This window comes from Ylistrum balloti, unplaced genomic scaffold (assembly GCF_031769215.1).
Source record: "Ylistrum balloti isolate Yb309-2 unplaced genomic scaffold, AGI_CSIRO_Ybal_v1 Utg369876, whole genome shotgun sequence".
Taxonomy (NCBI): domain Eukaryota; kingdom Metazoa; phylum Mollusca; class Bivalvia; order Pectinida; family Pectinidae; genus Ylistrum; species Ylistrum balloti.
This window is the reverse complement of record NW_026782016.1, coordinates 1,283,630-1,301,157: the sequence shown is the minus strand read 5'-3', so window position 1 is coordinate 1,301,157 and position 17,528 is coordinate 1,283,630. Positions and strand designations below refer to the sequence as shown.

The window sequence follows — 17,528 nt, the reverse complement described above, 5'->3', positions numbered from 1 at the left end:
ATGCTACATCATACAGCTGTTTTGTCATTCTAGGTCTCGTCAGTGATGCTACATCATACAGCTGTTTTGTCATTCTAGGTCTCGTCAGTGATGCTACATCATACAGCTGTTTTGTCATTCTAGGTCTCGTCAGTGATGCTACATCATACAGCTGTTTTGTCATTCTAGGTCTCGTCAGTGATGCTACATCATACAGCTGTTTTGTCATTCTAGGTCTCGTCAGTGATGCTACATCATACAGCTGTTTTGTCATTCCAGGACTCGTCAGTGATGCTACATCATACGGCTGTTTTGTCATTCTAGGGCTCGTCAGTGATGCTACATCATACAGCTGTTTTGTCATTCTAGGTCTCGTCAGTGATGCTACATCATACAGCTGTTTCGTCCTTCCAGGACTCGTCAGTGATGCTACATCATACAGCTGTTTTGTCATTCTAGGGCTCGTCAGTGATGCTACATCATACAGCTGTTTTGTCCTTCTAGGTCTCGTCAGTGATGCTACATCATACAGCTGTTTTGTCATTCTAGGTCTCGTCAGTGATTCTACATCATACAGCTGTTTTGTCATTCCAGGACTCGTCAGTGATGCTACATCATACGGCTGTTTTGTCATTCTAGGGCTCGTCAGTGATGCTACATCATACAGCTGTTTTGTCATTCTAGGTCTCGTCAGTGATGCTACATCATACAGCTGTTTTGTCCTGGGACTCGCCAGTGATGCTACATCATACAGCTGTTTTGTCCTTCTAGGTCTCGTCAGTGATTCTACATCATACAGCTGTTTTGTCATTCTAGGGCTCGTCAGTGATTCTACATCATAAAGCTGTTTCGTCCTTCAAGGACTCGTCAGTGATGCTACATCATGCAGCTGTTTGTCATTCTAGGACCTCGTCATTGATTCTACATCATACAGCTGTTTGTCATTCTAGGGCTCGTCAGTGATTCTACATCATACAGCTGTTTCGTCCATCTAGGACTCGTCAGTGATGCTACATCATACAGCTGTTTCGTCCATCTAGGACTCGTCAGTGATTCTACATCATAAAGCTGTTTCGTCCTTCAAGGACTCGTCAGTGATGCTACATCATGCAGCTGTTTGTCATTCTAGGACCTCGTCAGTGATTCTACATCATAAAGCTGTTTCGTCCATCTAGGACTCGTCAGTGATGCTACATCATACAGCTGTTTGTCATTCTAGGACTCGTCAGGGATTCTACATCATACAGCTGTTTTGTCATTCTAGGGCTCGTCAGTGATTCTACATCATAAAGCTGTTTTGTCATTCTAGGACTCGTCAGTGATGCTACATCATACAGCTGTTTTGTCATTCTAGGACCTCGTCACTGATTCTACATCATAAAGCTGTTTTGTCATTCTAGGGCTCGTCAGTGATGCTACATCATGCAGCTGTTCTATCATTCGAGGGCTCGTCAATGATGCTACATCATAAAGCTGTTTCGTCCTTCAAGGACTCGTCAGTGATGCTACATCATACAGCTATTTGTCATTCTAGGACCTCGTCAGTGATTCTACATCATACAGCTGTTTGTCATTCTAGGGCTCGTCAGTGATTCTACATCATACAGCTGTTTCGTCCTTCCAGGACTCGTCAGTGATGCTACATCATACAGCTGTTTGTCATTCTAGGACTCGTCAGGGATTCTACATCATACAGCTGTTTTGTCATTCTAGGGCTCGTCAGTGATTCTACATCATACAGCTGTTTGTCATTCTAGGGCTCGTCAGTGATTCTACATCATACAGCTGTTTCGTCCTTCCAGGACTCGTCAGTGATGCTACATCATACAGCTGTTTGTCATTCTAGGACTCGTCAGGGATTCTACATCATACAGCTGTTTTGTCATTCTAGGGCTCGTCAGTGATTCTACATCATAAAGCTGTTTTGTCATTCTAGGACTCGTCAGTGATGCTACATCATACAGCTGTTTTGTCATTCTAGGACCTCGTCACTGATTCTACATCATAAAGCTGTTTTGTCATTCTAGGGCTCGTCAGTGATGCTACATCATGCAGCTGTTCTATCATTCGAGGGCTCGTCAATGATGCTACATCATACAGCTGTTTTGTCATTCTAGGGCTCGTCAGTGATGCTACATCATACAGCTGTATCGTCCTTCTAAGACTCATTAGTGATGCTTAGGGCCTACATTTTAAACCTAGGAGGTGATTTAGGAAAATCCTAAGTGATCGAAAGAAAAGTCAAAATCTAGAAAGGGAAGTGCATTTGCCCCATAGTTCAGTAACTTTCGTAATTTTTATATATCTGATGAGTTTAGTACTTGTGCATGTTCTGAACAATGTCGTTATTCGAATGTATTAAAACGCGGCATGCAGTTTTCGGCTAACCTCTGGGACTGGTGGTCCCTCGCAGTAGCCTCTTATTCCAGAATCAAATATGAACATGTCCTTGACGATGTCACGTGATAAACCGTATATCTCTTATAATTTTGTCATGTATTGGAAAGACATTACTCCCATGAAACATGTTGGCAGGCGAGAAAAATGTCCTATGGTTCAGTGCTGTTCCAAAACAGACATGCCGAACAATGTGCACCGATTTCAATCTGTATGTCTTACGAGTCAGGTAGTTGTGAAGGGTGGCTCAATTGTATATCTTTCGTAATAATCAGGACACGTTGCATATTGCCAATAACTTGATTATCAATGAAAAAAAGTTACATTGTTATGTAATCAACATCAATGCCAAACCAAGCAAAATATTTAAGACTCCGTAAAGGAATATTTTGGTGTCATGACGCATACCCTAACGGTGCTTTTGAATAAGAATGTTAAAGATATTGTGTCTAGGTAGAATTTTAACCATGGAGTAATTTACTGATATCTGTATAGCCGAAATACGATACTGTGTTGAGATTATTTAATAAGGAGGGGAATATTGTGATATTACATGTATATAATGATGTAGAAGATTTGTCAAAATTTCAAGCAAATCCAATTACGAAATCATCCGATACTCTGGTGTTAACTGGACATTGACGGACGAACTCGTAACACATAGTTTCAAAAGATACAGGTTGATGAAAACTATGGGTAGATTTTACGGTCGTCATTAATGATCTCATTGAGAAATGTTCTGTTTCTTTATGCGGTATGAAGCTAGACGTGCTTGCCTGTTGGTTAGTTGTTGTACACCTTGTTCTCCTTTGAGGACATGGCATTACTTACTCGTAACGATAAAGGTCTGCATGGCAGGTGTCGTCGAAGAAGCCGAAGACGCTAACACTACAGAAACACTTGGTCTTATTCTCCTTGTACTTTTTCATGAATCTCCATGAAAATCTTTCTTTTGTCCATGTTTTGACATTGTTTTATTGAGTTAAATTTGAGTTTGAATTATGGTTATGTTGACATGTTGGTATTTTCTTTTTGTGTTTTTGGAGCGCTTAGGTCCATATGACACATGACCTAATACTTATCTTTCATCTTATATACTTTCTTGTGACAGGATCAAATGATACATGCGCTGACCTTATATATCGACTGGTAGTGTAAATGAACTCGCAGAATAACAATATACGCTACATAAAGTGTACTGGACAGTGAGATATATATTTTGAGAGCGAGTGGTATTGGAAGTTCTCTACTAAACTTATTGAATAAATAAAGAACATGCACCTTTCTGGATTTCGATTCAACTAAAAACAATGCTCGCGATTTTTACATAATATCCACCACAAATTTGGTTACCGCTGTCCAGGCAGATTTTGAGTAGGATTAAAGAATCCAGTAGAGAGCAGGTCTCGATATATAGAGTAGATATAAACACGCTATCTGATGGTTGATTCTGACACACCTGTACATATTTGTAAGAATACATGAACCAAGACAATGTACATTATTTATTTGGGGTCTCGTTAAATAATCCCAAAATGAAAGTGATATATTTACATCATATTTTGTTTCCAGGTTACATTCGTTTTAAACAAAACGAATATCAATTATTTAAAGATTAAGAATGTGCTAAATAATATCGTTAAAGAACAACAAATGACGGATTGTTGACAATCCCAAGTTTAACACTGTTTTCAGCACTGAAAGACGCTTTATCCGGGGACCAGTTTGGCTGTCTATACAGCCGCACAGACGGGTTACTCTGAACAAATGTTAACGAACGGAAAGGCTTATAAGTCGAAGGCACTTCCGGTAATGGCGACTGAGTTGGTTTCTTGCCCGCACTTCCTGATTGAGAGGCAAGGTTCTGTCGGACGAATACTCGGTACAGGAAATCAGACATGTGTCCGTTGAGCTTGTAGGACTGAGGTACACTGCCCAGTGGGTTAACATCTTTGTCAGAAGAGCCACGTAGACACGTCAGTTTGGGCGACTTTAAGTTCTTTTTTGAATCTGAAATAAAATAGAACAGAAATTATCATATTATAAAGTTGAATAATTTGACACGATATTAGGGTAGCAATAATGTTTACTAAGGGACAATTAAGGTCTGACCTCAGTAAGATTTATTTTCAATGCATGCTAAAGATTATTCTAAGATGTTATTATGTCATAATATCACCAACATCGTAGCTTAGTAGCTATATATATAGGAAATATAAACAGAGCGAAAATTTATTATCATTTTGACATCTATCTTGATTTCTTATGTGAATGCTTTCCCTACACAGAGGCGGGACCATGATTAAAAAGAATGACCTTCAGAGGGTTAACGTTGACTCAGATTCTCTGTAGACTAACAAGTCAAATTTGTGTTTATCATAGTAAGTAATGTTGTTTACACGTAGCACAGATAGAATATGCATTTAATCATAAATGTAATAAATGTTGTCAATTATGTGACTTGTATAATACATATCATTCAGGGGTTACTATCACTTTCGCTCTCTGTAGGAAATCGGGTCGCTTAACGGTATATTGCAATGGCTTTGAAGTTGGGTATCGCTATTTTGTAATCTTCGATTATTTTTTTCTCTCCTGGAACCAGTCAAAGCACTTCGTTAGTGCCTTCAGTTTTGCCATGACATGTTGTAGGGATGCAGAGAGCGAAAGTAATCGAAACCCGTGGAGCATCGAAGATGAGTAAATATACCTAGTTTTTAGTTGATAAAAATGACATTAAGTTTTCTTACTTATCTTCGCTTGTTTTGTAAAGACATCGCGTGATTTATAATACCGTACTGTGACATATACCCAGGTGCGCAGGTGTAATGTGATTCTATACTACAAAACCATGTAAAATATGAGAGGGGTTCAGAGAGCGAAAGTGATCAAGCGCCGCTACCGGAATGTCCAATATATTACTTATGGATCTTCGGTTATATAATCTTTTAATATGGTTGGAATCACAAATGATCTGTAATTGGAAAGTGGAGAAATTTCCTAATAAAAAGAGCAGATAAGCTTCGACTCCGCTAAAACTGATCATCTCATGTTGTATTGTCCTTAGTCTTGAATTAAAGTTTTCGTTCTATCATTTCGTGTGTCGAGGCGTCCTTTATCAGGAATTGTGGTCGCGATAACCTTTTTTTGTACAGGAAGTCTGTAGCTGTCTTGTCACAGATTATGTTTATCATGGTAAATTGAATTAAGGATTTGGAGAAGTGTTGAGGTGTTTGATAAAGATCATGAAACTAAACTATACGAGATTGTTTGAAACTAGCAACCATTTGTCATTAACTGTATATCGTGTTTTTATCTTGATGTTTGTCAAAAGTTCATATCGCAAGAAGATACTGTCGAAATGGTAGACTAAGGAGGGGAGACATGAAAAATGTACAAGTGGTTAAAATTATATGTAGCCTTTTTTGTAATTTTGTAATCTTCGTGAAAATACAGAAGAAAGCCATCGTTTTAGCAGGCATTGGTAAGGTTGTACATGTGTATGTACCAGGACAATGTGTCCTTGGAAAAGTACGGGCGATTATATATAATATTCCGATTCTGATACGTTTCAAAATGATGATTTTTTTATCAAAATCCAGCAGAATTCAGAGTGTGACTTCTATTTCTCATCAATATTGAGGTTTCATCGATTATGCTATGGTATATCTTAATTTAGCTTATGACAGACGATAGAGTTGTCACTCTTCGCGAAGTTACTCTAAAAAGTGAGCCATCATTAAAATGGAGGTTTCGCTACGGGCATGTGGCACTACATAACTGCAATGACCTTGTGTTCGTCAAAAATATATATGGGCTTTTAAAAATAACGAGATAAGTATCATTATTACTACGGTCTTGGTGGTGTTTTTCCATGTTACGGCAAAATCAGGAAGCAATTATCAGGTAACAATGTTGTTTAACACAACACATCAACACAATGGCGCTTTTCTCTAGCGATGAATCATTACACTTTAAATATGTCTTTAAAAGTAAATACATGTCCCTTATTTATCATCACTTTTAAAAAAATATATATATATGTTTTTTTTTAAAATTAATATCATTAGCAGTTAAACAGTATGCCAGCATTTCTTTGACTTCGTATTCATATTTATGAAGATTCAAATAAAGATTGTTGTTCAAATAAGGTGTTGAGTGTTCATTGTGTATATTAGACTTCCCACGTTAGAGGGCCCTATGGTCCGTTACTACATAAGGTCACCCCACAAAGCCCCAACACGCACCTCAGTCTGACACCCCACTGTGTTTCCGTTCAACCCGTTATTTGTGTTTACATGCTTTTAGTAGTGACTTAGGTTAAAACACATCCATTTATCTAAGGATAGGTGAATAAACAATTTGATTATTCTCGTCGGGAACTAAACATTTACATAATCCGACGTGATGGAAAAGAAAATCTAAATTTGAAATTTAAATAAAGACGGATAAAAGCTAGAATCAGGGTGTTGTTGTTAACAAAATATGTACATGAAATATGAACTTAAAGGTTCCCTCCAAATAACTGATTGTTGGATTATCAAGGATAGTTTTATATTGTCTACCGGGATATCTTTAGGTTAGAAAAACTATACTTAGTTCAGCAATACTACACCTATCCAATTACATCTAAATGAATCTCAAAATAAAATAATTCACTTAAGCCTATCTATATTCAGCTTTTAAGTGGATGTCGGAAAACAAACGCCTCTAAGTTGATTGTGACCTTGACCTTAATGTCATGCGGTATCACGGTTTTAGTAGTTCAAGTTACATGTGTGTAATAATTTGGAGCGTTTACAAAGACATAGTCGTATTGAACAGAATAATGGCTTCACATTTTGAGAGTATTGTAGTTGTGATAATATGGGTTAAGTTGCCTGGCCTAAGAATTGTAAGCGTGCTCCTGTTGATGGATCTAAATTGTGATCAATCTTGAGATGTTCCTTACATGTAGGTGGACTTGGAAGTATTCCTAACTCGTATGTCATAAACGTCTCCGAATGGCGCAACCTTTAGGTTAATATTCACGAAACACGACACCTGTTGGTGTACATACATATGATTTCAATTACTATTGCATGGATAAACATTTGGTTGTCCTGCCAGACGTCACTCAAAGAATAATCTAGGACATCTGGCCTTGTTCGAGTTATAGGTAAAGATTAATAGGAATCTAAATGGATGATAGAAACCAACTATTTCTTATATCAGACATTAATATATATGACATAAATGTTAATTGTTAATATATGGCATTATCGTGAAATTGAACGTGGAAATCGGTTAATGGAGGAGATGGCAACATGACAAGAGGTCTATATCAAGATAAAATGATGTAGCATTGTTCTGTATCACAGGACTAACTGATCCAGTTAGACTTTAATATACATTTATCTATTTCTGTAACTGGTTTAGCCGGTCAATCCAGAATTATATAATACAAGTTTCTTATGTACAGCTGACACTTGGAATCAAATATGAACATATCTGATAATTTTTTTTTTCAATACGACATACTGTAAATGTACATATTTTGGTTTGATATTATTTTAGCGCTTTAGTGTATTCTTTATATTCATCAATGTGCTCATCTAAAGAAATACTGATAATGCGCTAATATTCGGTTACGCTACATAAGCCACACTAACTGCTCGTGGTCAGGGAGTGCAGTGATAACGCACTCGCCTTTCACATTGACGTCCTGAGTTCGATTCCCGGAACGGACGTGAAAAGGTAGGGGATCACCTGTCCAACCATGTGGGTCAACAAGAGTGATTAATATAAGATTGAAAAAAACTTTTCTCACTAATTGTTGTAAACTAAATAAAGTTGATTTATTTTTATGTAAACTATGTACGGACAACATCGATTCCACAAAGTATGTCGTCAGTCTAATTCCGTAATATTTTACGTACATATAATTATGTGCAAAATCAATTTTCCAATACAACTTGTTAGATATATTCATTGTTACCATAGCACATGGTTATGTGTTCAATTTTCCCTCAGATGAGGTAAAGAATTCTGCGTTACCCTACTGTGTCTCTATATCTAAACGTCAAATACAATTAGTATGGATATAGATTCAACACATACTCGAACATATTTGTTTTGAATTACATCTTAGGACTGTATTTGCTAAATAAATTCTTATAACAATAAAGTAAAATTGAATTCTGACAGAACCGCTGTATAATATCGAGTGGTTCAATACAAACACCGTGGGGTTTAACAGGTAGAATAATTGGGTAATAATCGAACATGTATGTATTTTAACAACCCGAGAAAATCATTAGATTTGTTGGTTCTGTGTAAGGACCAATATTCCATTGAATTTTCTGACAAAAGGTTGGCACTGGCGTGGTAATCATGTAAGATAGTTGATAATAATATAAAAAGACCTGTTATGTAAACGTAAAGATAGATAAAAAATAAAAAAAACATGTATGTTTTCCATATAAATTTATAGTCTGTCCCGTTTTAATCTTTCGAGTTCTAACTTAACATCATATTATACCGCTATTGAAATATTGTATATTTCGAAGATTTACAATATAATAATAATTACTTATATGCCACTGAGGAATAACTTATTGTAACTGTGACGGTAGGTAAAGCTTCCAGGTTTATCCCACTGAAATGCACTGCGTGTACAATGTATTACATGATGAAAGAAGATTGTAATAATATTTCCCAATTTTTCCTCGTAGTGTTTAATCAAAGAAGAACTATACGGAGGACGAAATCATAAAAGTGATCAAGATTCTGGTTGACAACATCTTCGTCGGGTTTGGTGGTAAGATCTTTCAACAAACTATTGGAATACCTATGGGAACCAACTGCACCCATTGTTGGCTGACTTGGTTTTGTTTTCATACAAAATTTTTATTGAAGAGCTTATTAAAACAGGTCATAAAGACCTTGCAAAGTCGTTTAATTTCACCTTCAAGAAATGTATTGACCACGTCCATCATATAGATACGACAGACTGCTTATCTCGATCTTCTCCTACAACGAAAGCAACATGGACAGCTTTCCATCAAGCTATATGATAAGCGTGATGATTTCAATTTCCCTATTTTAAACTTTCCTTTTCTAGATAGCAATATTCCCATAATCACAATTTTCGGTCAAGAAGTCGTCAACTGACTGACACACTCGTAACACCAAGGTTAAATAGCTACAGGTTGATGAAAATTATGAGGAAGTTTTATGGTCGCCATGATGATCTCATTGAGAAATAATCTATTTCTTTGTGTGGCATGAAGCTGGACGTACTTGATACTCGTTAGTTTGCCTGTTGGTTCCGTTGTTGTATACATTTCTCTCATTCTACAACGTGACATTACTTACTTGGATTGACCAAGGTTTACATTGCGGGTGTCGTCGCTGAAGCAGAAGACGCTTTCTTTTCCGGAACACATGGACTTATTCTCCTTGTACTTGTTCAGGAGTCTCCGTGTAAATCTTTCTTTTGTTCATATTTTACTCTAGGTTTGTGGAATTCGAGTTTGATTGATGATCATGTTGTCATGTTGTCATGTTGTTGTTTTCGTGATTTTTTAAAACTATTCTTCATGATTTTATAGACCGACCAAGACAGACGTAATAAAAAATTGTCGTCGTAAGATGCATGATGTGCGTGATCTTGAAGGTTCGTGCCAAACATGCTAAATGTCTGTTTTCTTTAATTTATTTTTCAATTTGTATTTATGAATAAAGATTATGACTCTGCCGTCAATGTGTCTGGAGTGTGTTTTGTTTTCAATTAGTGTTTATGAATATTAATTATCTATTTCCGTCGTCCTTGATTGAAATGTTCACACGTCAGGACACGGTGGTAGTGTAATAACTAGCACGTCTAAGGTCAATAGGATCATTGCTTTAAGTTATCACCCGCCCCATCTCCACAGCCCAGAGGACTCCATATATTCTTATATAATGAATGTAGTGTTCATTATCAAGTCAATAACGTATAGGTGTATTGTACATAGTACCTCTTATCAATATATAGCTAGATTTCTCACACGTGATTTCCTCTACTGGATAGTTAAAGGGGAGGCATATGGTTGATGTTTAGATGTGTTGTAGGGGGTCGAGAGGGGATATGGTTGATGTTCAGATGTGTTGTGTTGTAGGGGGTCGAGAGGGGATATGATTGATGTTTAGGTGGTTGTGTTGTAGGGGGTGGAGAGGGGATATGGTTGATGTTTAGGTGGTTGTGTTGTAGGGGGTGGAGAGGGGATATGGTTGATGTTTAGGTGGTTGTGTTGTAGGGGGTGGATAGGGGATATGGTTGATGTTTAGATGTGTTGTGTTGTAGGGGGTCGAGAGGGGATATGGTTGTTCTTTAGGTGGTTGTGTTGTAGGGGGTGGAGAGGCGATATGGTTGATGTTTAGGTGGTTGTGTTGTAGGGGGTCGAGAGGGAATATGGTTGATGTTTAGGTGGTTGTGTTGTAGCGGGTACAGAGGGGATATGGTTGATGTTTAGATCTGTTGTGTTGTAGGGGGTCGAGAGGGGATATGGTTGATGTTTAGATGTGTTGTGTTGTAGGGGGTGGAGAGGGGATATGGTTGATGTTTAGGTGGTTGTGTTGTAGGAGTGGAGAGGGGATATGGTTGATGTTTTAGATGGGTTGTGTTGTAGGGGGTACAGAGGGGATATGGTTGATGTTTAGGTGTGTTGTGTTGTAGGGGATACAGAGGGGATATGGTTGATGTTTAGATGTGTTGTGTTGTAGGGGGTCGAGAGGGGATATGGTTGTTGTTATAGATGTGTCGTGTTTTAGGGGATGAGAGGAGGTGTGGTTGATGTATAGATGGGGTGTGTTGTAGGGGGTCGAGAGAGGATATGGTTGATGTTTAGATGTGTTGTGTTGTAGGGGGTCGGGAGGGGATGTGGTTGATGTTTAGATGGGGTGTGTTGTAAGGGATCGAGAGGGGATATGTTTAATGTTAAAAAGGGGTGAGCTGAAACGGGGTGGGGGGGAGGGGGGTGTAAGAAGGGATATGGTTGATGACTTACAGCATCTTTTGTCAATTTCCTACGATGTGTTGCACTCTCACAAAAAGCAACAAAGAAAATATCGACATGATAACAGACTCTCCAAACACAAAAGCAAAGAAACTATCTATGTTACAATATGAAGAAACGAAAGATTTACGCTGACACTTATAAAATAAAGAATAATTCAGGTATTCGTGAAAGGTTTACTGAGTTTTCTGCTCAGCTTTTATCTCCCAATTTTGTTTTTTTTTACCAATGTAACACATGAACATTATTTTTCTGTATTGCTCAAAACTAGTGTGGTATTTCATCAATTTTGAGCTCTTCTATTACCAGGTACAGTTCGTTAAGGTGATGGATTTAAGTAAATCCTGCGGTCTGTAATTCATTATTGAGAACATGAGTGTACACTCGCGTAAACACTCTGGATTAACGCAGCTTTAGAGCCTAATCGGTCCTCAGTTCTTGCTCGTAAATATTCTGTGCGGATCGGTGTGTAATTTATTGAAACCGAGCAGTATCAACATAATTTATCACGCAAAATGATGATCAGCGTGTTAGAGAGTATAATAACAATAAGATTTTCATATTTCAGTTTGAATGTTCTGTGTCAGATCTTATCGTTTTTCAGTTTAATGTTTTAATTATCTACATGTCTACAATACTGTTTTATTTCTAAAATTTACTGCTGTTTGCTTTTCTAAAGCAATAAGGAATCATTTTAATACTGACCCTTCCTACCTGGTTTTGTTACCGTTGGCGATACAATATTGTGTTACCACGCCTATAATACTAAATTATTGTTGATTTTTACATTACAGAAAGATTTCATTGTTAATTAATCTCGTGTTATTGAAAACTGCCTCGCCTCTAATGGGTTAGATACACCACTTAATCTAACGATATCGCCAACTATTCTATGTAAGTCGGTCTTTGTGCACGTCAATGAAGACCCGATCGAATCGTTGATAACTTGTATACAAGACACAGAACCTGAATAGCCAAAGATACTTTATGTTAAGATTACGTTTGTTGGAAGTTTCTATAAATCAGCAGGTTTCTTTCAAATACTTTGCCCTGAAATATGAAAGCTTTTATCATCAAGTTTTATTTGTCAACATTAAGGAATGTTAACATCACTATATAGTATGAATTACATATATATATTCTGAAATCATCCTCGATACTCCAGGAGTTACGTCTAACCTATCTTTTATTCTCTTTGTCGTGACTGTCAATGTATGTTTAAAATCTATTGTTTCTATCATTAATATTATTTCTATTTTTATTTTTTCTGAAACAATTATCTCGTATCAGCACTGTTGCTTTTTTGTCATATCATTACCTTATTATGCTTTTCTTCAAATATGGTGTCCACATTATTCACAAAATTCGGACGTTATATTACCTAATCATGTGACTTTTTTTCTGTGTATCCCAAACTTTTGCCTATTTTCTCTGAATCCTTGATTTTTAACTGTATATATCTTTATAAACCTGATTTTAACCTGCCTATTTTTCTGAATATCTGGCTTTTTATGCCTTTTTTTCTGAATATATGGCTTTTTATGCTTATTATCTGAATCCCTGACTTTTTATGCCTACTCACTCGAAATCCCTTTCTTTATATGCCTGTTTTCTCGGAATTAGTCACTTTTTATGCCTACTCTCTCGGAATCCCTCACGTTTTATGCCTATTTTCTCGGAATCCCTCACTTTTTATGCCTACTCTCTCGGAATCCCTCACTCTTTATGCCTACCCTCTCGAAATCCCTCACTTTTTATGCCTACTCTCTCGGAATCCCTTTCTTTTTATGCCTATTTTCTCGGAATCCCTCACTTTTTATTCCTACTCTCTCGGAATCCCCGACTTTTTATGCCTACTCTCTCGGAATTCCTCACTTTTTATTCCTACTCTCTCGGAATCCCCGACTTTTTATGCCTATTTTCTCGGAATCCCTCACTTTTTATGCCTACTCTCTCGGAATCCCTCACTCTTTATGCCTACTCTCTCGGAATTCCTTACTTTTTATGCCTATTTATCTGAATCCCTCACTTTTTATGCCTTTTTTCTCGGAATCCCTCACATTTTATGCCTACTCTCTCGGAATTCCTCACTTTTTATGCCTACTCTCTCGGAATCCCTCACTCTTTATGCCTACTCTCTCGGAATCCCTCACTTTTTATGCCTACTCTCTGGGAATCCCTTTCTTTTTATGCCTATTTTCTCGGAATCCCTCACTTTTTATTCTTACTCTCTCGGAATCCCCGACTTTTTATGCCTATTTTCTCGGAATCCCTCACTTTTTATGCCTACTCTCTCGGAATCCCTGTCTTTTTATGCCTACTCTCTCGGAATTCCTTACTTTTTATGCCTATTTATCTGAATCCCTCACTTTTTATGCCTTTTTTCTCGGAATCCCTGACTTTTTATGCCTATTTTCTCGGAATCCCTCACTTTTTATGCCTACTCTCTCGGAATCCCTTTCTTTTTATGCCTATTTTCTCGGAATCCCTCACTTTTTATGCCTTTTTTCTCGGAATCCCTCACTTTTTATGCCTACTCTCTCGGAATCCCTTTCTTTTTATGCCTATTTTCTCGGAATCCCTCACTTTTTATTCTTACTCTCTCGGAATCCCCGACTTTTTATGCCTATTTTCTCGGAATCCCTCACTTTTTATGCCTACTCTCTCGGAATCCCTGACTTTTTATGCCTACTCTCTCGGAATCCCTGTCTTTTTATGCCTACTCTCTCGGAATTCCTTACTTTTTATGCCTATTTATCTGAATCCCTCACTTTTTATGCCTTTTTTCTCGGAATCCCTGACTATTTATGCTTACTTTCTTTTAATACCTGACTTTTTTTTCTCGGAATATCTGATCTTTACCAGCACATTTGATCTGGATGCCATTATTTTTTTTTACTTATTTACTCCAAATCCCTGATCTTTACATTTTGCCTGACTTTTGCCAGCTTATTCGCTCTGTATTCATGGCTTTAACTTATTTTTTGCTGTAGACCAAGCCTTTTATTGAATATTTTATCTTAATTTAACGGATGTGATTTTGGGAAAATGTTTTACCCTGTCACTGCGATGATACAATCGTGATCCTTTAATTCCGTGATTATAATACAATTGTGAAAACTTTGCAATTTTATAGTCCTCCTTACTTTGATATAGTGTGCCATATTCCCCGTATTTCGTGTGATCTTACCAAGTGTCTTGGTAATCAAATTATGCTTATCTCACTCATTTCTTGCTGATAACATTTCCTTTATAATTCTTCAAGTTTTCGTTCTTTACATTACTTCTTTCTGCCTGGCTTTAGGTACTTACCTTTATGGGTTTCTGGGTTAGCACGTATTGCCGTCGCCTCCAGATCTGGGTTCCAGACCTTCCCTGGAGTCAGAGATGGGAACTCTAGGGTCTTCGATCTCTCAATGAAAGGACCAGTATACTCCATATCTTTCTTTTTTCTGGTATACGATGACCTAAACGGCAAAATTTCCGGCTCACTCTCGTGAGCTGACTTCCGTTTGTGACGTTGTCGGCATGCCTTTGCTCGCTTCCGGTTCACAATAACAATACTCAATCTGTTACCTAATGCGTTTTTCGACAGATCAATCGAATCTGATGAAGAACTATCTGCTATACACTCACCAGCCAGATTCGAGTTTGATACATTCGTTCCTTTCACAGACAGAAGAGGGTTTTCACCGTGTAATTTCGGTATGCTAGCTACAGCAGGAGCCACGTGTGGAATTGTTTCAACCACTTCCGGTGTACTGACAGAATCACTTCCGGCTGAGGCATTTTCTGATGTGACAATTTCGATTGAGCCTTTCGTTGTATTTCCGGGTGCAATACGGAATAAGCTAGATGAAAAAGCCTCTTCGTTGGAACCTGTAATTTTAAGAGTAGGGAGGTCACTCTGTTTTCGAGCAAGAGTTCGAGCCGATCCCTCAAGCGTATAATTGGGTGGTGATTTTCGACTTTGTCTCGGTAACGATTTGCTAGTTTTGGCACTGGGAAATGCGTTTCTTGGTTCATTCGAAGAAGTAATTTGAGTGTTTTGAACCTTTTTCTGTTCTTCGACGTCTGTTGATATATCTGGTAGGGTCACTATGATTTTCCGTTTGTTTTGAGGTGATGAAGACGATGTCTCAGAACTCTCCTCGTCAAACTTCATACTGTCGTGGGACGCTAGACTGGGTAGTGGAGCACGTGATCCCCACGTGTCCTCCCTCTGTAATGCTGTTTCACCACTCGGAGGGACAGGGTGGATGGGATCAGTAACGTTTATAGGAATAGATGTGGTGCTTCGGGCAAACGTTACATTTGGCTTCGGCTTTTCATATGTCGATGATATAAACGTAATTTGATTGTTGACCTTAGTCACGGGTGCTGATCGTTGCACAGGCTTGCCGGGGGACGTCACCGCAGGGGCAGGCGAACATTTCGACAACCCTTTCGTCGGCGAAGGAGTCGGATTATCTGTAGTCACAGTGACTACATGTAGTGGCGTATTTTCAGAAGACGAAGCCAAAGCTACCGATGTCGATGGCTCTGATACTGATAACGACGATTGTACCGCCGATACGACTTGTGTAGACGTCAGCCTCGGACTGGTCACTAAGGGAACATCTACAGTACCAACATCTGAGCAGACTGTCGAGATCGCAGCAGCTGACGTCGCTCTCGATTTTGAATCCTGTATATGGACAGATTCCTCTTCTACATGTTTGTCCTCGTCAGTATCTACAATGTAAGCGTCTGCCAGCACGGTGATATTATCGGTAGAAGGCGAGTTAAACCGCCTTTCCTCTTTTTCAGGTGAACCGACTACATTGGGCGTATCTTCCTGTGTGTGAACCACTGATTTGTCCGTGTCCTCTGCATTTATCTGGCCTTCTATTGTCCATTCTGTAAACGGGGTCGTGTAAAACATGTCTCCTATGTCATTGTAAGCACCCGTTGTAAGCGGACCATAGTCCCAAGCTTGTTTGGGTTTCACGTTCATGTGCAGACGTAGAGGCCTTTGATTTCTCACATTGGCTTTGAATTTCTCCATAACTTTATTCACCAGTAATTTCAACCTTTTCCGTTGTAGATATTTACGTGTAGTTTTGGGTTTTTCAATGCTTTCGTCCTGTTCCATTGTGGCTTTGTTGTCGTATTGTGGCTCTGACGGGTCCACGAATGACACAGTACGCTTAGACACACCGCCATTCTCAATTTCCCTTTTATTAAATGTGTCTAACAGTAGGCTATTGTTCTCGATATCCTCTACGTCAGACTCTAACTCACCTACATCCGAGAAATCATCAACACCGTTTGACAAAAAACTGGATTCTCTGATCTCAGAATCAATCTCACTAATTTGTTGATGTTGAGTATCCGGGTCCTGTGCGAGGAGCGCTGACGTGTTGATGTAGTGACCGGGTACAGAGGAGGTGTTGTTGTGAGTCGGTGATAGGTCCTCTCTAGGAGGCAAATCACCAGACTCCGATACTTGACTCATATTTAAAAACACGCAACTTTACACATTTAAACAGCTGATGAATTCTAGTCCTCTTAAAATCACAAACTATCCAACAAACAATCCTGTTTTTTTCACACGATAGCGCGGTATATGATCCAATATCTGATAGTATTTCTGATGACAAAAGAAAACATTGTTTGTGAAGCTTTTTAAACGATTAAACTTCCTAAACAAACCCGTCCATCGTTTCTGAGTTTCTCCAGCACTGTGTTTAAATACCGGCCTTCCACTTCCGAACGGACATTGTCAAATAACACTGCAATAGATTATTGTCATGGAGGGAGTTCCATCATGATCGGTCTGGTTATACAAAAGAACTCGCAAACACTGCTTTCAGCACCACAAGGCGGCGATCACTCGGAAGAGCAAGTCTTTTGAGCGTTTTGCACCTCATTGTGTGCTGGCAGGTACACAGGCAATATGTGATTAAGTATCTCTGGACCTGGTAGATCTATGTGTATATATATATACATACATATGTGTTAGACTATATAGAATGACGGGTGGTAACACAAGACAAACACATAAAAGGCATATATGGAGATTTAATTTAGATAATTATCGATTTGACAAAATGTTGTAAACTCGCCATTATA

At 38.3% G+C, this 17,528-nt stretch overlaps 1 protein-coding gene across 1 annotated transcript; it reads right to left on the bottom strand.

Moving 5' to 3' along the window:
- Window positions 1-4,015: 4,015 nt before the first annotated feature.
- On the bottom strand, window positions 4,016-16,911 carry LOC132546158 (mucin-17-like). The gene is made up of 2 exons (XM_060209865.1): window positions 14,727-16,911; window positions 4,016-4,386 (listed from the first exon to the last, which is right to left on the bottom strand). The coding sequence occupies exons 1-2, from the start codon at window positions 16,909-16,911 to the stop codon at window positions 4,016-4,018; spliced, it is 2,556 nt and encodes an 851-aa protein (XP_060065848.1).
- Between the last annotated feature and the right edge of the window lie 617 nt (window positions 16,912-17,528).

Coding starts and splice junctions, on each gene's coding strand:
- LOC132546158 (XM_060209865.1), bottom strand. CDS start 16,911: ATGAGTCAAGTATCGGAGTCTGGTGATTTGCCTCCTAGAGAGGACCTA. Junction 4,387..14,726: donor TAACCCAGAAACCCATAAAG/GTAAGTACCTAA, acceptor ATTTTATTTCAG/ATTCAAAAAAGAACTTAAAG.